General features: G+C 46.5%; 2 protein-coding genes across 5 annotated transcripts in view; both read left to right on the top strand.

The window, feature by feature from the left end:
* ENTPD4 (ectonucleoside triphosphate diphosphohydrolase 4) overlaps positions 1-8028 on the top strand; it is an 8374-nt gene extending 346 nt beyond the window's left edge. For 2 of the 3 annotated variants that reach the window (XM_042886775.1, XM_042886776.1), the window contains exons 2-13: positions 399-506; positions 786-983; positions 1247-1452; positions 2307-2457; positions 2544-2647; positions 3200-3259; positions 3506-3660; positions 4868-5034; positions 5240-5564; positions 6225-6310; positions 6544-6705; positions 6929-8028. In XM_042886775.1, coding sequence (XP_042742709.1) covers positions 499-506; positions 786-983; positions 1247-1452; positions 2307-2457; positions 2544-2647; positions 3200-3259; positions 3506-3660; positions 4868-5034; positions 5240-5564; positions 6225-6310; positions 6544-6705; positions 6929-7157 — 1851 coding nt within the window. In that variant the 5' untranslated portion in view covers positions 399-498 and the 3' untranslated portion in view covers positions 7158-8028. The remainder of the gene's footprint in view (positions 1-398; positions 507-785; positions 984-1246; positions 1453-2306; positions 2458-2543; positions 2648-3199; positions 3260-3505; positions 3661-4867; positions 5035-5239; positions 5565-6224; positions 6311-6543; positions 6706-6928) is intronic. The other variant, XM_042886777.1, reaches the window with a different exon arrangement.
* Positions 8029-13120: 5092 nt separating this feature from the next.
* The window catches only part of LOXL2 (lysyl oxidase like 2), a 41409-nt gene continuing 34052 nt past the window's right edge, over positions 13121-20477 (top strand). For both annotated transcript variants that reach the window (XR_006181570.1, XM_042886728.1), the window contains exons 1-2: positions 13121-13265; positions 19564-19981. Coding sequence is in view for 1 of the 2 variants with exons in the window: in XM_042886728.1 (XP_042742662.1) it covers positions 19630-19981 (352 nt within the window). In the remaining variant the exon portion in view is untranslated. The remainder of the gene's footprint in view (positions 13266-19563; positions 19982-20477) is intronic.

The following is a 20477-nucleotide window of genomic DNA, read 5'->3' as shown; positions in this document are numbered from 1 at the left end:
GCCTGCTGCCTGCCTGCTGCCTGCCTGCTGCCTGCCTGCTGCCTGCCGCCCTCTCTAAGCACATCTGAGGGCAGCCCTGCTTCCTTCTTCATCTCCTCCTCCTATTGTGTGTTTGTATGTGTTGGTGAGGGCTGTCGTCTCCCCAGACAAAACTTTCTCAGCTTTCAGCCCTGCTTGTGTTAGAGATGCTTCTCTGTGGCCCTGCATGTGCAACACTGTGTCTAGTTGTGTCTTGTTCTGGGGAGCTCAAACCTGCACCCTGTGCTCCACCTGTGGCTTCAGCAATGCAGAATGGTGGGGAAGGGTCCCCAAGCAGGGACTGCATGTTTAACGTGCTGGTGCTGCTTGTTGTAATGCTGTCTGGGTTATTATGTATCTTTTATCGTTCTTTAATTCAGGAGGGGAAGAGCAATGGCTTTGAGAGTGGTTGTTCCTTATCAGTTGGATGTGACTGGCTGATTCTGGAACACCTGCTTCCTGTCTGCTGGTCCTCCCAAAATGGGGAGGTAAGAATCGCAAAGGAGCTGTCAAATTGTGATGTTGTTTGAGGGAAAGCCTGGGTACCTGCTCACCAGCTTGAGCCTAGTACGAAGTGCAAAGGTGGAGGTGTGGTCTTGACTACTTATCAGGCAGTGTGAACAAAACAGAGCTGGAACAAAGCAAATGATGTTTACAGAACATATATTCATCTTTGGCTTGTTTCAGAATGCACCGTGCTTCCCTTTGGTGATAAAGTCCATCTTTAAAGCAGACCACAGCCTCACAGAATCCTGTTTGCTTTTCAGGATCGGTGTTTCTTGTTTGCTTCCTGCTTCTTGGCACTTTAGCATCTCCCCAATGGGCTGTCCACGTATTTTCAACACTACTTTGCGTCAGATTGTGGTGATTGGAATACTTGCTGCTGCTGTCTCTCTGCTTTACTACTCGCTGGTTGTCATCCGCAATAAGTATGGGCGTGCATCCAGGGACAAAAGATTCCACAGGTGAGAGTTGAAAAGGCTCTGGTGGGAGGAAAGAAAAGTAGCTTTGATGTGAAGGACGAATTGGTGCAACATATGAATAAATAAATGGGGGAAAAATGTTTTTGAAGCTTTCCTTATCCAAGTTGCTTCCAGTTTATCAGTTTCTATGGGCACTTCAGAGACGGTGTAATACTGATCACTCTGCTTCTCGTGATGGAAACTGTTCTGAGTCTGTTGAGGGATACTTGGACACTGCAAGGTGGTAGTGCTGAGTTTTCTTCTAGGTATCTTGCTCGGGTAACGGACACAGAAGCTACAGATACAAACAACCCCAACCTGAACTATGGGATCGTGGTGGACTGCGGTAGCAGCGGCTCTCGGATTTTTGTGTATTGTTGGCCACGACACAACGGAAACCCACACGACCTGCTGGACATCAAACAGATGAGGGACAAAAACAGAAAACCGGTGGTTATGAAAATCAAACCAGGTACTGGAAATAAATGATCTTGAGATGTGATTTTTTTCTAGATAGCTGTGTGTCTAAACTTGGCTTTTTCTGAAACCAGCACTTAGAGCATCTGGAGAAAAGACACATAGAGGTTGTTGGTGTGGTGGAACTCCAGATTTCTTTGGGTTTTGTTTGCAGAGCTTTGCTCATCGTTAGAGCTTGGAATGTCACACCAGTGGGCAGGAAGGAGAGACTTCTGTGCTAAGATAGTGGCTGGTTCAGTTGTCGGTTAACTTGGTTCTGTTTATTTAGGGAATGAATAATCTGCTTTCTGTAAGGCTACTTGAACCAATTTAAATAGGTGATTATAGCAGAAATGCTAAGTCCTGGCTTGAAGCAGTGATGGAGCACCTGGTGGGAAGGCAGGGCCAACCCAAGGGAGCTCAGGTGCATGCAGTGCAATGCACTGACAGACCTGAAGGGCTGGAGCCAGGATCCACCCTTTCCCAGCCCTCATTTATGGGTTGGCAGTGGAGGTGAGGGCATCTCTCTGGGGATCCGTGTGTACCTGAGGCCTTCCAAAGGTAAGCAGACTTTTTTTCCTTTGTTTCTGCATCCATGGCTGCTGCATTTGGGCTTCTCCTCATTGGCTGCAGCCTAGGACTTTTGCCACCCCACTATTATTATTCTCCATCACATTACAGCATTACAGTGATGGATTTTTGCTGAACACTTAATTATTTCTCCAAATATTAGCGTTATTTATTCATTTCTAATTTCCTTAGTTGAATTCCTGGCTTTGGGCTGCTTATTCCTGCTCTGTGTGTCAGTTATCCCAACAGGAAATCCCAAGGCCCGAATTGCTTCACTCTCATGTTTCTCTGTTTCACCAGGCATCTCAGAGTTTGCTAACACTCCTGAGAAGGTCAGCGATTACGTTTTCCCACTTCTACGCTTTGCTGCTGAACATGTGCCCCGTGCAAAGCACAAAGAGACTCCTCTCTATATTCTGTGTACTGCAGGAATGAGGATTCTGCCAGAAAGGTCAGTGGCTCTCTTAATTTCTGCATTCAGATCAGCAGGCCTGGTGTCACTGCCTGTTTTTAACCGCTCAAACTGTGATTTTGCAGCCAGCAGAAGGCAATACTTGAAGATTTGGTCACTGATATCCCCGTGCATTTTGATTTTCTGTTTTCGGACTCGCACGCAGAAGTTATTTCAGGGAAACAGGAAGGTAGGTTTGTGTTGGGGAAACACTCACAACCTTCATAACCTGTTGTGCTACGATCTGGGAGCTGTTTAAAGTTATTTAATGCCTTTTAAAATCCTGGTTTGGATGTGAGAGATTATTCCTCAATGGCAACAGATGGAGGGCGGAGATGATCATCTGCTGCGATCTCCTGGCTTGTCTAAATGTTTCCTAATTAGCAGTGACAATAATTTGTCTGTGTTTAGCAGTGATTTTAGTCCATTTAGGCTTTAGGGGGGAAGGGTGAGGATAAGGCACAGCATTTGTGAGCAAAGAAGGGAAAAGTGGTTTTAGAGGAGCAGTGTTTTGTTGTGCTCAGTTTGCTGGAGGCAGAAAATAGCTTCATAGGAGTCGACATGCTTGCTTTGGTCTGAAATGTACACGTGAACTTGTTGCCAATGCAGTGGCTTAGGACTTTTTGTAGAATCTTGACTTGGAAAAGCAGATCTGGAGTAATGTGATGGGAATGTTTGATGTTCCAGTGTTATGTAAGGTGTGATATGTTGTATTAACTCAGAATATTCCTTATGTACGCAGGAGTGTACGCGTGGATTGGCATCAACTTTGTTCTTGGCAGATTTGAGCATACAGATGATGGTAAGTGGCTGTGGATGGGATTTTGGGAGGGATTGAAGCATGTTTGCTGTGCCATCCCTGCTGATGGTCTGATTTTTGGTGGAGATCTCAGTTAATAGTGCATGTGTAGATGCTGGTGCTCGATTGATGTGTGTATGAAAGTTTGATCCACATTGCTACAAAACAAAGGTTAAACAGAGGTGGTGTAGAGCTGCATTCTGCCCATTCTGACTGCATTTCCCAATGGCTTCTGCTTGTTTTATCCAGAGGATGAAGCGATTGTGGAGGTGCACATCCCAGGCAGTGAAAACAAAGAAGCTATTTTCCGTAAGAGGACTGTGGGTATTCTTGACATGGGTGGAGTGTCGACCCAGATAGCGTACGAAGTCCCTAAAACTGTAAGCTTTGCCTCTTCACAGCAGGTTATTATCTGTGCAACTTCCTTCTTTTCATTTTGGTTTATTTTAATGCATATTCCTTTTTTTTTTTCCCCCCTTGTTTTCTTTGTTTTGAGTCTTATCCTTCATTCCATCACACCCAAGCCAAAGGCAAGAGAAGATGGCAAATGTCAGCCCTTCATCAGCTAAGCACTTCATTGTATTTCTTCATTCAAAAAGTTGATTTCAATTAGCACAACTTGTCACTAACTTTTCAGTGGGTCTGCTTTCTTTCTCTGTGCATGTGTGCATGTGTGCTTGTGCAACTTTTAAATCTGTGTGGTACTGAGAGGCTTTTGTAGTTTAGAGGCAGAATGTTTATAGTTATTTTCCAAGATCCTGTATAAGGTGTGGGTTGTTTCTTTTTTTTTTTTTTCCCTCAGAAGTTGGATTGCTAGGACCTGAATTAACAGGACATGGGGATAGCAGTTCAGTTTGAAATATCACCTACATCTTCATCGCAGTTCATCTGTTAGGGGTTATAGGATACAAATTTCTTTGATGGGAGGCTTAAAACAAATGTAACTTGCTCTGATTGCATTCCACTGAGCTCTAGAGTGGTGCCTAAAGCTTTAGAATTGGATGACCTCCCATTAACTTCACTGAGAAATCATCTGAAGCCAGAATAGTGTAAAAACAGAGTGGTTTGGCTCTCAGTGCACTGCTGTAATGAGAGAGATGGCTGTTTACACTCTTCCTGTGAAATTACAGGTATACACATTACAGGTGCACAGCTAAACAAAAGCACGGGCATTCAGATCAAACTGAGATGGGAAGAGTCGCAGGCAACTGATGCTGATGGCTGTGTGGCTTTATCTGAGTGCAGACCAATAGAAGGGAGGTTCTGATGTGAAACCTCTCCAGGTTCCTAACCAGAGAACAGGCGACAGCTGACAGCGGTGCTTAAAGTCTGACTGCTGCTTCTTATCTTTTTCCAGAGGAAAAATCGCTGCAGTGTCATTGGTAGCAGCTCCCATGCACTTCCTTAAGTACCAATGGCATCCAACACAGTGCTTTGAGAGCAGTGTGCTTTGCTCTAACAAGCAGAAAGCAACGTGGGCTTGTGGAAAGCAAATAGATGCATAAGGAGTGGCGTTTAACGTTGTCAAAGGCATCTTCTGTTTCAAAGTGCTCATCTTCAAGTTCTGCTTCATGTTGTTCGTATTTAACCTCAGTGCTTGTGCTCTGACAGGAGGAAGTTGCCAAAAACTTGCTTGCAGAATTCAACCTGGGCTGTGATGCTCATCAAACTGAGCACGTCTACAGAGTCTACGTTGCAACGTTCCTTGGCTTTGGAGGGAACGCAGCACGCCAGAGATATGAAAACAGTGTGTTTTCCAGTACAGTGCTCAAAAATGGGTAAATGGCTTTAATTGCTTGGAGATGCAGCTTCTGTAACCCTTGATTTCAGTGTGTTTAGTCAAATGTCTTGATGTAAAGCTTAGTTTATACAGCGTGCCGCGTGGGGTGTTGGAGTTCCTTTAAATAAGGATATCTTGTTTTGGTTTTTGCACATCTCAGAGCTTAATGTTTCTGATCTTAAGCTGTTGCTTTCCTTCATCAGACTGCTGGGCAGACAGACTGGCATGACTTCAGATTCCCCATACCTGGATCCCTGCCTGCCCGTGGATGCTCAGGATGAGATCCATCAGAACGGACAGACCATGTATTTGAGGGGAACAGGAGACTTCAATCTGTGTCGTGAGCTCATCCAGCCCTTCATGAATAAGACCAATGAAACTCAGACCTCCCTTAATGGTGTCTACCAGCCTGCTGTGCACTTTCAGAACAGTGAATTCTATGGTTTCTCAGAGTTCTATTACAGCACGGAGGACGTTTTGCGCATGGGAGGGGATTACAATGCTGCTAAATTTATCAAGGCTGCAAAGGTAAAGTGTTCTCCAGAGAAACTCTCTTTCTAGTTTGGAACAGCTGCTCTACAAAAGCGCTTCATGCTGAAAATCTTGCAGCAAAACTCTTCCTTCCAGGATCCCAATCTTTTTATCCTGTGATCCCTGTCACAAGGCATCTCTTTTCCTCACTGGGTGTTCTTTTAAAATACTGCTTTAAAGCATAGTAGTAAAATACACTCTAAAAGAAGTGATGCAGAAAAGGGTTGATGCTGGAGAAGTTCTCTTGGGGTTATGGCATAGAAGAACCAATTTTGTTTTCCCCTTGCCTTCTGTGCCTTGTGCCAGTTTTACAGGTGTGACTCCTAACAATTCACTGGGGACAGTCATGCTGCAGTGTGTCCTATAGGAGTATGATGGCCTGCTTTGGCAGTGCCATAAGAACAGAGTTCATCTTCAGGTGTATGACTGAAGAATTTAATAAAACAATTAGTTTAATTACAAATGTTAAGTAGGGATCAAGATGGCTGTACACAGAATAGAGTGAAAAACGTGGTCAGGCTTGGTGGCAGTGCAAGGGATGCTGTTGCATACAGCTTTGGTATTTACAGAGCATCTCAGCTGGTGGCATTTCTTTTCTTCAGGGCAGAAGCATGTTGAAGTCTTGGTTTGTTGTTTTTTTTTTCTTCTTTCTTCAAGGATTATTGTGCCACTAAGTGGTCTGTCCTACGGGAACGTTTTGACCGTGGTCTTTATGCATCACATGCTGATCTCCACAGACTGAAGTAAGTATTTGTGTTTGTACAGCAAATCCATTCATGCAGGGTTGCCAGGAGGGAGGTCACATCCAAACGGTCCATTTAGTGAAATCACTGCAAGTGTGAATATAACCTGAAATATTGCATCAGCCATAAAAGTCAACTGCTGTTGCTGTGTCTAAATGTGCTCCTCAGCCCTTTTGGACTCTAGCTGCTGAGGAATGGAATGCCTGACGATATGCCACTTTTCTTTTTTATAGGTACCAGTGTTTTAAGTCTGCCTGGGTATATGAGGTGTTTCACAGTGGCTTCTCTTTCCCTGCGAGCTACAGCAATTTGAAAACTGCTCTGCAGGTGTATGACAAGGAGGTGCAGTGGACACTGGGAGCCATTCTGTACCGAACACGGTTCTTACCTTTAAGGTACTGCTGGTTTTCTGCAGTGTCTGGGCAGTTCTTGGGTGGAAGTTAGAGGGAGACGAGGTGCTGCTTCTGGTGAGCACGCACAACCTAAGGATGTGTTTCTAGAAGCTCAGCTAACGCTTGGTAAAGCCCTGCTGACTAAAATGGGCTCTGTTTGATTTGCTTTGGTTTGGAGGCAAGGCTTGATTGGTGACTTGTGCGTTATCTCCCTGTTTCCTTTCAGAGACATCCAGCAGGAAAACTTCCGTGGAAGTCACTCCCACTGGAGGAGCTTCTCCTTCGTTTACAATCACTATTTGTTTTTTGTCTGCTTTCTGATCGTGCTGCTCTCCATCCTGCTTTACCTGCTGAGGCTCAGGCGGATCCACAGGCGAATGCTGCGTAACAGCTCGTCTCCTTCCCTCTGGATGGAGGAGGGCCTCCCACCACAGAAGATCTCGGCAGCCTTGTGAGAGGCTGTGATGGAGCACAACTCTTGGACTTCCTACACAAAAAGCCATTTTTGCCTCAGGGTTTCTCTTTTTTTTTTTCTTTTTTCCCCTTTGAGTCATCAAGGAAGCAAATTGCCCAGAGTGTGGGATTCAGCTCGGTTTTGGAAATGCAGGGAAGTGGAGTTGGTTTGTCTTCGTCTCGTGAAATAATATCTGCCAAAAATTCCTTATTTTTTTAATCCATGCACTTTGGTGTGTAACGGGGTGAGAAAAGGCTGTCAGTAAGTGTGCAGCAGCAGCTTAAGCTGTGTATGGTGAGAGAGAGCGTGGATTCTCATCCTGTGGGTGAGACTGTGAAGTTCTGCTAGTCAGGATGAATGAGTTTTATTTGCTTTTCCAAATTCCAGGCCTCATATTGCTAGGTTTCTCATTGCTGAGTCTCCTCAGTCAAAGGAAAGGAAGTGCAGGGTTTTCAAAAGCAGCAAGGAAACAATCTCTCAGATCAGCTTTTCCAATTTTGTATTCTGTAGTAAATACTGTGATGGAGAAGGAAAAAATCTATTGCACCCAATGCTGTGCTTCCAAAAGCTGCTTACAGCTGTTTTATATGTGACGGTCTCCCCTTTTATCTTGGAAGCTGTATCTGCATAGTGGCACAAGTCACTACTTTTTAATCCTTTCTTTCTCTTTCGTAGTCATCCATTGATTGCCCTCAAACTCCAGTATGGTGGAAAGAACTGGAACATGCCTCAGCTTTTGTTTCTGCTAGAGTAGACATGCACAATGTCTCTTATTTTTAAGTACTCTGAATTGTTAATTTATATTTTATTTAAAGCTGTTAATTTTACTTGAAAGTAAATTTGTCCATGATTAAAAGTGGGATTTATACGAACTCCTGGTGTATGGGTATTTCATTCACTGTAAATCACTTCTGTCCCTGCTGCCTGTGCCCAGCTGGCAATGTTGTCTTCTTTTAGCAGGTGTGGAATTGCAGACAGACGAGATGCTGCCCTCAGCACTGAAGGAGGTGGGGATGTTGATTCCATTTTGTGATGCTTAAGGTGCAGTTTCTTCCTCTGAACATCTCCATGCTTTGAACTGTGTGACTGTTTCCTTTTGGTGCCTTGACTGCAAAAACCGTAGGGTGGAGCTGCATTCACTCTCAGTTCTGACATTGGAGCTGTGATACAAACCTTTTTTTCACTCAGGCTGATAATTCTTATCAGAAAACTGACGCTGCTGCTTGTTGCAGAGCCTGTGCTTCCTGCTTCTGAGGTGCCTAAAGCTGAGCACAGAGCTTCTAATTGCATGCTCAGATAATGCAGCCCCCATTTGGACAAGGGTCAGTGTGAAAGGGTTAACGTTAAGGTGGAGAGGAAGAATCAGAGTGTGACATGGTGACATCCAGGCGGGTGTGGGGATGCTTTTAATTGTTTCAGAGCTTAAGGCCCAGCAAGCACAAGGGAGGAGGTGCAGATTGACCAAAAACCACTTGATTCTGCAGCTCCAAACTACTTTGGATAAGAGGAATCCTTCCCATCCTGCTCCTGGCCAAGCTTGCTCCAAAGAGGCTACATTAAGCAACAAGCAAGAGGAAACATGGTTCCTTGAAGAGCCTTAGAAATACCTGTTCTCACTCCATTCCTGTTGCTGGGCTCAGGTTTCCGTGCACAACGGTGGTGTTTATCTGTTTGTGTCTGGTTCTGCATTGACTGCTTTCTTTCTCCTGCTTCTCCCATTCACCTTGTCCTTTCTCCAGGTGCATTTGGGGCTGGTAAGAATGCAGAAAAGCACAGGGGAGAAGCGAGGGCGCTGCTCTTTGACCTTCCCCAGTGACCTGGAATGGGCAGGAGCGTGATGCTGCAGGTTTTGGCCTTGCAGCCTCTTAAATGCATCACTCATCATCTTGTTGCTGTGTTTTTCATGTACGGAATATATCCAAAGAGGGCCCCTAATGGAAGAAGTGTTTTAGAGACAAAAATACGCCCAGGAAAGAGAGATGGAGATCCTGGGGTGAGGAGGGTAAGGGGGAGAAGAGGCTCACAGCTCCTCCAATGTGGAAACAAAAGGGTTTTCTGTGCCTCTGCAGCACTCTGCAGAGGGGACAGTCAACAGCAGTGACTCGATGGCAGCCTGATCACGGGCACCTTGTTCTTCTCCCATTGTTTCTGCCATTGTTGCTACCAAATAACGCATGAAGCTCATTGAAAGCTGAAATGAGCCTCGTGAGGGCTTTGCTGCGTCCCTCCCCCTGGGCATTAGCTTCTATGTGTGTAGCATTCAGGGGACTGGGTCCTTATAGCTGTTTTTCAGGTCATTCTCTCTCTCTTTTAAGAATGGGAGGACAACAATGACTTTCTAACCTGAGTTTGAAGATCTTTGGAATGCTTTTTAAGGACGAGGAGGGAGCTGCTGCATTTGCACAGGGATGGTGGGGACCAGTACATTGCGTTCTTGAGCATCCTTGCCCTGTTTGCTCTCTTAACAGCCTGATTCTGTTCATTTCAGTTCCTCTTCCCTTCTGGATGCAGTGTTCTCAGTCACAACTAAATGAATCCTTCAGCAGGAGGATGGCAGATGAGTTCTGCCTGCTCAGGGCTCCTTGGGGCCAGCAATCCCTTCCATGGCCCTTGACCCCTGGACACAGAAATGTGTGCCCTGCTTTTAGCAGGGGGACTTTTGCCATCTATTGGGAAGGGATGGAAGCTCGAGGACCTCTGCCATCCCCCAGGGTAAGATGACAAAGTGCATCCCACCTTCCTGGGTTTGTCTTGCAGGTGTCGTTTTGCTGCACGTGTGGGCTCAGCTCTTGCTGCTTTCCCACCATGCTGTCACTGCCTTGAGTCAACTTGTCATCCTTGTTTTGTCACTAAAAGAACACAAAACTCTTTACACTCTCCTCTACCCATACTGGGGAAGCATTTTGCTTGGGGAAAGCTGGATTTCAGCTGAATCCTTGAATCGTGCTCAAAAGCAATTAAAATCAATCAGGAGAATAGAGAGTGCTTGCCGAGTGCCTTGTGCTTCAGTCTTCTTTGGTCCAAGAAAACCAGTAGCTTGCATTCCAGTTGGGAATTTCAGTGTCAACTGATCTCTCTCCCCACCTTGAAAGGTGAAGGGTAGAAATGCTAGGAAGATGTGTGTGTTTTCTCTGTGGATGTGATGCTCTGCTGTTCCAATAGCAAAACAGCAGCTGTCATGTAAGCATTGAGCTACAGTGTCCTTTCTGAGCTCCTGGGCTTGCTACAGAAATACAACTGTTGTGTTTCATGGGGAAGTCGTGGAAATTCCAGTAGGGGTTAAACTTTACATAAAATACACTGGTCTGTTCCTCACTGTGAGGTGCTCAGTCCCACTTCTCTGCAGTTGCTGCTGTTTGTCATCCATCCGGTGAGTGCAAAAGCAGAGCTTTGCCTCTACGATTGCACATGGCAGCAATATTCCAGCAGGGCCAAGGGGTGGGAGAGCTGCCACGTGTCGTTAACACCTCAGAGCATCGGGTCCTTTGGTTCCTCAATTATCACTCTGTGTGTTTAGAAGGTTGAGTTGACCCAGGTAAGATTTGGACCAATGGCTCCAGGGAGTCTACAGGGTGAAAGCATGAGGCTTGTGGAGGTAACGAGCCTTCCCTTTTAAAAAGAACTAACAATTAGGGGAGATTATAGAACCTAATAGCGCATGCCTAATTTTTTGGAAGCATGGACCATGACTGTGACTGCTTGGTCAAATCCAGCCCTGACTTGTCCTTATGGCAAGCTGTGCACTGCAGGCAGGTACAGAAGGAAGTGCTGAGGCTGAGGATGTGGCCCTGAAATTTGTTGTGCGTGGGTTTTAGGAAGAGGTTCTTCTAAAAGAGAGCCAGGATTTGGAATTGCTGATCCTCATGTGTCCCTTCCAGCTTAGGAAAGCCTGAACGGTTTCCTTCATTTTCTGTTTATGTGATCAGATGATGCAAGCCCAGTCTAAGCAGCGTTTACACCCATAGTCCGTGATTTTGAGAGGTTTCCTATTCTGTTTCTCAGCTTTTTGCTGAGTGCTCTTCTGGTCTTAACCTGCTGCAGAATGAAGGGGGCAGCAGATTTCCCTGAATCCGGCTCAAGAGCTTTGCTGAATTCCTGCCGAATGCTTTGCTTTATGCAACCCACAGGCGCTTCCATCAGCTGGAAGCCTGCATGGCATTTGCTGCTTGTATCCTTACCCGACCCGGGCATCCAGCGAGCATTCCTCCTGCAGGCTGTCATGTTTCTCCATGCCCCGATCAGCAGACGCTCACACATTCCTTCCTCTGACCGAACTTCTTTCAGCTTCCTGCTGCTCTGAAACAGCTCCGTTTGGTGCAGCTTCTGCTGTGAAGCATTTTGCTCCCAGTGTCTCTGGGTTTTGACCCATCAGGTTGTGCTCTGCTGATGGTAATTTGCAGAATTTTTGCTACAGGAAAACCAATGCATTATGGATTATTCCCCATCAACAGTTGCTGTTGGCTTCTTTGGGTAGAAGAGCAAAGCTCTGAGTGGTTTCCTAACTTGACATCTTGATATTCTCCATGAGTTGTACCAAGAAGCCAATTACCCTCTTCATAGTTGTAGAATTATAAGGAGTTGCACTGGATCTTTGGAGAGCAAGTCCAACCCCATAATATTAACAATGTGATTGACATTGGAGGGCTGCCCTGCCAACTCACAGGAATGTGGTTGGCATCTCCCTGCTCATGTTGTCATTTTTTCTTGGTGGGTGTCATCTCAGAGCCTGCCATAGCAGTAAGTGATGGAACAGTGATGTACTGTTGTTGTGTTGGGTTGAGTCTTTGAGGTCCCTTCCAATCCAAGCCATGCTGTGATCCCAAGAGCCTTCAGTTATGGACAAATCCGTTCCACAAAGAGCTGGGAAACCAGGGAACAGGAGGGATTCTCCTGAAAGCAAAGTTGAGCTTCTCCAGTGTTGTTGGTTTATTCCATGTTGCCCAAATCCCTTGCTTAAATTCTACATTGCTGCAATTCAATTCCAGTCCAGCTTCCAGGAGTTGGTCTCAATGACCTTTATGGGCTCCTTCCAACTGGGGACAACCTATGATACGATTCCTTTCTCTTCCCAGCATGTTGCAGGTTCCTCCAATGCTGCTGCCCAACTTGCTGAGCTATCCCTTCCCAATAAGTGGTGGCATCAGAGAGCAGGGAGCTCTGCACATCGGTGCCTGAGTAGCTGGGTATGAGGGCTAATGCAGATTAGGATAAGAAATGGGGCTGTGCTCTGAGCAGGAAGGGTAAATGGTGCTTAGGAAGTGATGGGGAAACCTGGGAAGAGGGGTAAGTCTGATGGCAGATGTGTCCTCATAGTGTTAGCTGTTAAACCATTGGAAACACACCCAGAGGTGGAGATAAAGCACTTTCATTTTTCAAAATAAAAGGTTTGCTAGCAAGCCCTTCAAAAAACTTTAAATTTCATCAAGGGATGTACTGCACTAATAGGGACATTCCTCCTAAAGCTGGCTTTTGTGAATACCTTGGTGCCTATCAGCTTTCTGCTGACTTGTTTGGAAATCCCATTAAACAGAGGTTCAAATATACATGGCCAAAGCTGGGCAGAAAATACATTTCCATTGGTAGGGAAATGCTGATGTATCAGAACGCGCTTGGGTCAGAAAATATAATTTCAAGGTGTTCTCTCAAACAGATTTGCAGAGCGCTGTTTTTTCTTATTGTTTGTACAATTAGAAGAAGGTTTTATTTTGTTTATGAATGGAGAATTGCCTTTAGGACACCGAGGGCTCTGGGGTAACTCTTGGTGCGGGTCTGGCTGGTTCTGAAAGATGTGCCGTTCAGATTCCTATCCCACCTCCTTCCCTGCAGTCCTGCCTGGATTTCCCCCCGTTTCCCTCCTGTTGCAACGCTCAGATTACAGGACAACCCATGATATCACCCGCTATGAGCAGAGGCTGAAGGGGTTGGGTCTTGGGAGGGGTTTGCTTGGCGAACTCCAGTGAAATTTGCCAGGAAGCAGCAGCTCCTTGCAGCGTATTCCTCCGGCTGCGGGATATTTCCCAGCGCAGAGGGGACCATCGGACAGCTCAGCCCCAAAGGGAGAACTTCAGCCCCGAGGTCACCCCCAGCACGACCTACCACTAACCCCAAGGTAACGCAGGGCTGCCGCCCGTCCTCTCTGGGGAGGAAGGAGCTGATGAGTTAAACCTTTCCAACCTTTCCTCCCGTGCTGAAAGTTTGACTTTGCCTCTCTTTCCTCTTTGTTTTCCTTCTCTCCCATCACTGTGTGCAACGTTTAGCCTTAACGAGCTGGGCTGGCAATCAGGCATATGATTCCACTAATTCCTCTCTCCTGAGTCTTGGTGAGGAAGGGATGACACAGGCACGGCGTTGCTTTGCAAAGATGTTGTGAGCAAGTTATTCTCCCCTTTGCTTGCACACAGGCGCACACTAATGAAGCAAAAAAAGACGTGTTGCAAACTGCCTGCAAGTCGAGGCAATGTGTATTCTCTGAGGTTCTTACAATCTGCTTGATTTAAAGCTGCTGTGGATGCCATCGATGTGTTGCCAGCTACAAGCAGTTTGAATTCTCCTCTTTGAATACTGTGCTTTCGGTGGAAAAGGCTTTGGTGCAGATGTTTCCCATTGGCAGGAGGCGTAGAGCAGATACATCCATAGATAAGAAACTTTGCTGTTGTCATGCTTGGGATCCACAGCCATTTGCAAAGCATCCTCCTGGCAGCTTTCCTTCGTTAGGCTGTTTTATCACAGAGTTTCAGGATTTGCAGCGGTATCCACCTGAAAAACTGCAGCAGAGAAACTGTTTCTGGAATGACTCTGCCTTCTTTTAGGTAAATTTGTGTTCTTTAAATTAGGAAGACGTTACTGTGGGAGGGTGAGAGAGGTTTAAAACCCAATGCAAGGTAGCACGCTATGCAGAAAGACCCCGCTTTATCTGTCTGGGAACAATAGTAGGAAACCTGGTTAGCATCTCTCATCAGCTCATAACTGCGACACTGCGCTGCTTTCAGACTGGCGCTGAACAGGGGCTGCAAATAATTTGCTGTAGGGCTGCTGCTTGCCAGTTTCATTTCATCTGCATCGAACCACACGTTGGGGTAGGATTTCCTGGGTTGGAAGTGGAGAGCAGTCAGAAGACATAAAATGAGATGTCTGATGAGCTGCTGTAACGCGGAGCATGCAGGGGGAAGCCACATATTTACCTTTGTGTAAAGATGGAAGGAGTGATGGTGGTACAGAAGGGGACAAAGCCTTGGCCTCTGTTAGTAGAGCAGCCATGCATTCTGCTGTCAGCTCTGTCCTTTTGTAAGCTAAGTAGGGACCTCCAAGTGCTTGTGACGTTCTCTGTAGTTTGTTCAATACGTTGGCCCTGCACATCATTGATTTTGCCACCAATTCCTTCTCTTTTTTTTTTTTTTTCTTTACATTTGCCTTCTATGTTCATTTTAACCTTTCATCCTTTTTTTTTCTCCTGATCTGTTTCCTAACACCATTAGTGTTGCTCGGGAGCACAAAGGTGTCCTTTCTCAGAGATGGCAGCTTCAGGGGTGGGCCCATGCAGCAGATCACCACCAGCAGGTTTGCAAAGCACTTTCTGCACACTGTGATGCCTTGTGAGAGCTGCTGTGGTTCCCATCTCTGTTCACCTTGACGTTATGACACCAGGCAAAGGGAAAAGAGAAGGAAAAGAAAGAATTTCCCCAAAAGCTGGGAGTCTTTCATCCTTCTGGCAGGTGGAACCTGGGTATGCAAAGCACGGAATGTTACCTTGGGTTGATCTGTTACCCTTGTCTAGGCTCTGCCTTCAATCCTATATGGCGTTCTACCTAAAAATACCTTAGCTTACAGCTGGGATGTCTCCAGTGGTTCATTCAGCTTCCACTTTCAGTGTGCTTTTTGGATTGCCCTATGCTACCCCTCTTTGAAGTGTCTTTGTACTCAGACTTTCCTACCAGAGGCATCTCATCCCCAAGGAGGCCATCCCACCGTCGCAGGATTCTGTATGCCAGTTTCTCTGCATGTTGTTCTGCTTTGCTTTAGGGCAAGTTGCAATTAAGTGAAGGTTGGGGATCCCTTGGACCGGGGTTAAGAGTGGCAATGATTTTCTGGCCATCCCAGTCAATCTGTCCCTTGGAACAACGGGATACAATGGGATAATACATCTCAGCTCCTATGGAAGTGGGTGGTGATGTTTCCATTCACTTTAATAGGACTGGAGAGGCCAATGCGAGTTGCCTGTTGGCTGGAGAACTGCTTCCCCAATGGGAAATCCCATTACTGCCCTATCGCCATGCTTGCTATGGGGTGTGTGACTGAAGTATGGAATTGGAAATGCAGGGAGCAGCATTTGGGGTGGCCAGATATCAGTGTGCAGTGCTCCTGGCCGTGTCCCAGAGCTGTGGTCAGGGTGTAGTTGTCCCTTCCTCCTGCTGGATGCTCCATGTCGTGCAAATTGGAGCGTTGCTGGGTCTGCAGTCCCAAATCAGCCACTCAAAACTTTCCTTTTGTTGCTGGATCAGAGGGGAGAGGGGAAGCTGGTTTGTTGCAGGCTCTGTCAGAGCTGATCTATTGTTCTGATGATTTGGTGAAATGAAAAAGGGATTCTAGCAGCTCAGAAGGGCTTTGATGTGGGGAGATGAATAGCCTATTAGTTTCACCTGGCGAATTCTCTGAAGAAGCAAAAGCTCAACATAATTTTGAAATGGGATTGCTGCATGCTTCTGTGTGTGTCCATCATTTGGAGACTTCAGACCAGAGCCCTGCAAAGGGCTGAGTCAGCAGCTTGCAGGAGCATGCCCCAAAGCCTTAAATTACAACTTAAGGACTCTCCATCACGTTGCTATGGCCTGATGTACAGGAGCCAGGAGACCTGGAGTATTTTCCTGGCCTCTTTATTCAATAAGTTTTCAATGCTCTGTCTTGGATTCTTCTGAATGGGGAGACCAAGTTGAGATACTTCTAGGATTATGTCATTACTGAGTCTGGAGGCTGTTAGAGGATTTGAGGGGAGGAATGAGCCCTAAAGCAAAGGAAATCACCAGCGCAGAGCAGACATCCTGCAAACCCAACCCTGGATTTCTTCTTAGGCAGCTCAGTGTGTGCAGCTCTCTGATATTTCAACAGGATTCTGCTTTTCCTGACATCATGGCTTAGTCTGAGTGGTTTTTCTTCAGCCCCTCAATGAACAAGAGCTCTGGGTTTGCAAGGTTTGAGTTCTGGGGCGATGCAAGCACTGGGAAGGCTTTGTCTCCAAATGTTTGAATGTGCAACTATTTAGGATGGTAACACGACCTGAAGGGAAGCAGGCTGTGGCTGCCAGCACACACTGCAGTGTTGTCTCCTGGAGCGTGTGCAATTGCTGCTGTTCTGGTCTTAGGGGAGAATTCCTCTGAGATGCACTTGCACACATTTAACGAGATGAGAAGGCAGATTTCAGGCTGTTTTTCCAGTACCTTCTTTTGGGCCTTATCTCAAAGGATCCCAATGGAGATGGGATGGTGCACGACCTGAGCACGAGATGCCTGCCCCCCAAGTCATTCCCCTTGGCAAAGGTTCAGGATTGCATTCATACAAAGTTGTTGAAACACCTTTTTTTTCCCATCAGCTTTTTCTCTATGGAGCAAGGGACCTATCCATCCTCCCCAGATTTTCTCAAATTCGGCAGTAAACAGGTTTTTGTAGCTTTGCACGGCTCTGAAAGCCTCCAAGCTTTGGGAAACAAAGGCAAATTATCCTGCAGTTGGCTCTTAGTGCTCCCAGGGTGCTGACCTGATGAGTTTTTTGCCAAATGTGAACATTGCACCTGTGGAATTTGCCATAATCTATATTAGTAATGTTGGTACCCACTGAAGCCCGTTGGTCCCCATTAAATCATGGAAGTCTGCACCACCAATCTGCCCACTGACTGTGAGATCTCCCGATGCTGTGACTTCCTACAGGGCTTCTTCCAGGGCTCTGTGTTAATTAATTAATGCTTCAGGGAGCTCAGCTGGTAACCATTACATCCTGCCTCCAAATGGTTTCCCCAAACCGTTGTGTCTTTTGGCTGCAGTCCTCCATTGAAACGACCCAGGAGCTTTGGTTTGAATTGGATGCAGCCCTGCGAGCTGGAGCTATTCCCAAAAGGTAACCTAGATGGGAACTGGGCATCTCCTCTTCATATGGCAACGTGCCTTTATCTCTCAAGAGCTTCCTCCAGGACTTGACCACAAGGCCAACGCTCACAGATGATGTTTGTTTGCCAAGAGAAAGCCATAATGACGCTTCAGGTTGTGTTGAATTCTCTCCCTCCAGGAACTGAGATGAAACAGAGGTTTCCACCCAGCTTAGCTTTTGTTTCGCATTCGCTGAGGCTGTTTAAATCCTATTTACTCAGTAGCAAGAAACAACAGCCGCGAAAAACACGGTAGGACAAAACAGATGTTTAAAGATTAGAGCTGAAAACCAGATTTCCCAAAGACCATTGGGCTTACAGCGCTGTGGGCTCGTCGTTCCCCCTCCGGTATTGTTACTTATAACTAACATATGTTATTTCTGTGCTATGATCTAAGGGGGTTGCTTGGAAATCGTTATCCTGTTCACAACAACTGCTCTGCCCACGTGTTTATCCTCTGGGCTGGAGCCCATCCTGCATCCATGAAACACATTGTAAGAGGTTTCTTTTGAAATCCCTGCTGGTGGGTATTGAAGTTGGGTATGTCTGACAGCACTGATGTGCATTGGCTCGGGAGCCTTTTGGTTTTGCAGAGCACGTCTCCTGCTCCGCCGACTGCATTTGCTTTGGGAAATCCCCTTTGTTTCCTGTTGGAGGAGAGCAGCCTTGTGAAAGCACTGTATTTCCTTCCTCTCTGTCTGACACGGGGCAGGGCTTGCTTCCATTCCTCTCAGCCTCACCTCCTGACCTGCAGAAATTGGAAAAATACCTTGTCTGCGTGCCAGAATTTCTTTGAAAACGTCCAGATCTCAGTCTGGTGAAGCCACTGTGAGAATACCTGGCTCCTTGAACCAAATTGTTACTGTCCTAGAAATGTTTGCCCCATATTCCCCCTCCTCTGTTGTAGTCCCCACTTTGCTTTTTCACTTTTCTGCCCAAAATCCAATGCAGCTCCTTTAGCTAAGTCCTTTGTTGCATGCATGTGACTTTTATGGAGACGTCTTCCATCCCCGGCATGTCAGAGGGTTCTCACTGCTACCAGCCCTATGGAACACAAGGGGAAACTGAGGCAGAGCGCTGGCTGAGGTCAGGTAGCAGGCTGAAGCTGAGATTTAACTGCATTCTGAATCTCAAGCTTGTCCCCTGGGATTTCTGATACATCTCTCTAGCTTGGAAGGCTGCTTAGTGTGTCATGCTGGTCCCTTTTTGGGGATAGCTGAGTCCCAGCAAAACCACTGGAGGGTTTTACATCACAACATCTGTTTGTGGAGCCCAATCTTTCCCTCTCCCTCCTCTATGGTATTTGCCAGGAAATAACAGAGCTTTGAGGGCTGGGGAGCTTTTTCCCACTGCACTGTGGCATTGCTTCATTTGGAAGCTATTCAACCATCAGCCCCCACGTGTGCTCCTTGACCGCTCCGCGTGCTGGGGAGTGTGTGAAGTGGGCAGAAAATGACCAGGCTTTAAGCTTTGCCCAGCATCCGGATGAAATCCTCTAATGAGCCAAAAGTTGCTGGTTCTTACTTTCAATGGCCAGTTTGCTACACTGAGGGATGAGCCCCAGTCCTGATTTAGCAAGCAAACCCTGGAGATCATTAGCACTTGGCAAGCCAGATGAGATTGCTATTCTGCAAGGTATGGCTACCTGCATTGATTTTCTGCAGAGGAAATGATGTGCAGTGGCAGCAATAAGTCTTCTACCATGAAATTAGGAAAATAGACCTCAATAGCAATACGTTGCTTCTGACCACACTGTAATACCTTTCACTGCCCCTTCAGTTTTTCCACTGTTTAAGTGACTGTGCTCTCTTTTTAAGGGGAGTATCGGGGAATAATGGTTAGTTCCACCCTAGTTGAGTGTCTTGCACTTGCACTGAATCATAGAATCATTAAGGTTGGGTAAGAACTCTGAGATCACCAGATCCAACCATCAATCCATCCCTGCTAAACCACATCGCTCTGTGCCGCAAATACTGAACTATTGGATTTGCAGAGGAATAGGAAAATCCTATTGCTGCCATTCTTGACCTGTAGAATGTCGCCCTGGAAAATAATATTTTTCAGCCAGAGCAATTTGACTTAAATTTGCAAGCGGTTTTCATGTGTTTCTTCTCATTTTCTTCTCCCACCCCTTGGGAAATAATTGACTTTGGTTCTTACCAAGTCAGGTCATTGGGTATGGTGTCTCTCATAGGTTTACCCCCTTCTGAAGCAGGAGGAATGAAATCCACGTCCTCACCAAGCCTCACTCACCCTCTCCTTTCATTCCGCGCAGCACCTACCTGCACTGACCAGCAGCTGCAAAACAACACTTTGGCTCTGAGAACTGTGAGCACTGAACATGGAAGGATTCCTGGGCTTTAACCATAACCACTGTTTCATCGTGCTGTTCTTCGTCTCCCTGAGCCTTGCCCAGTACGAACACTGGCCCTACCTCCCCGGGTACCCTGAGCCACCCCCACAGGTCTACCAGCCCCCCCAGAGGCCAGCAGACGTTCCTAAAATCCAACTACGGCTCGCAGGGCAGAAGAGAAAACACAACGAAGGCCGAGTGGAAGTGTTCTACAGCGGCGAGTGGGGAACGGTGTGCGATGATGACTTCTCCATCCATGCAGCACACGTGATTTGCAGGGAGTTGGGCTACGTGGAGGCAGTGTCCTGGCTACCGAGCTCAAAATATGGGAAAGGAGAAGGTAAGGTGACCCCCAGAGCTACAGCATCTTGCTTAGCTGTCTCCCCAACCCTAATAGTTCTTGACTTGATGTCCAGATTTGACGATGTAGGACCAAACAAAGAGCTGAAGGAGCTGATCTTGGTGTGTGAGCTCTAGCAGGGGAGGAGGGTAAGAAAATCTGCAGCAGGGCTACTGAAAAGGTATCTGCAACCACAGATGTAACTTACAGGTAGTTATGTCCCTGTTCACACTTCCATTGCCACGCAGTGAGTCAAACAGAACCTCTAAACACTCTTTCCTCCTGTTCTTTTCCCTGGGAACCGTTTGGGCTCCAAATAGATTGCCTTTTTGATGACGTACAATTCTCTTTCCTCCTGTTGTCTTCTCTAGAGAGGCATGCATCACTCTGCAATGCAGAGTAGCCTGTAAAACCCCAAAGGAATGTGTGTGCTTTGTGTCCCCTATAGGACTGCGTTTAGAATAATCTTTTGGGACTCTCCAAGCTGGTCCTGGTG

This window comes from Lagopus leucura, unplaced genomic scaffold (genome assembly GCF_019238085.1).
Source record: "Lagopus leucura isolate 7727_CA_CO unplaced genomic scaffold, USGS_WTPT01 Super-Scaffold_100062, whole genome shotgun sequence".
NCBI classification, from domain to species: Eukaryota; Metazoa; Chordata; class Aves; order Galliformes; family Phasianidae; genus Lagopus; species Lagopus leucura.
Note: the sequence above shows the minus strand (reverse complement) of the source record. Positions and strands in the feature narration are given on the sequence as shown.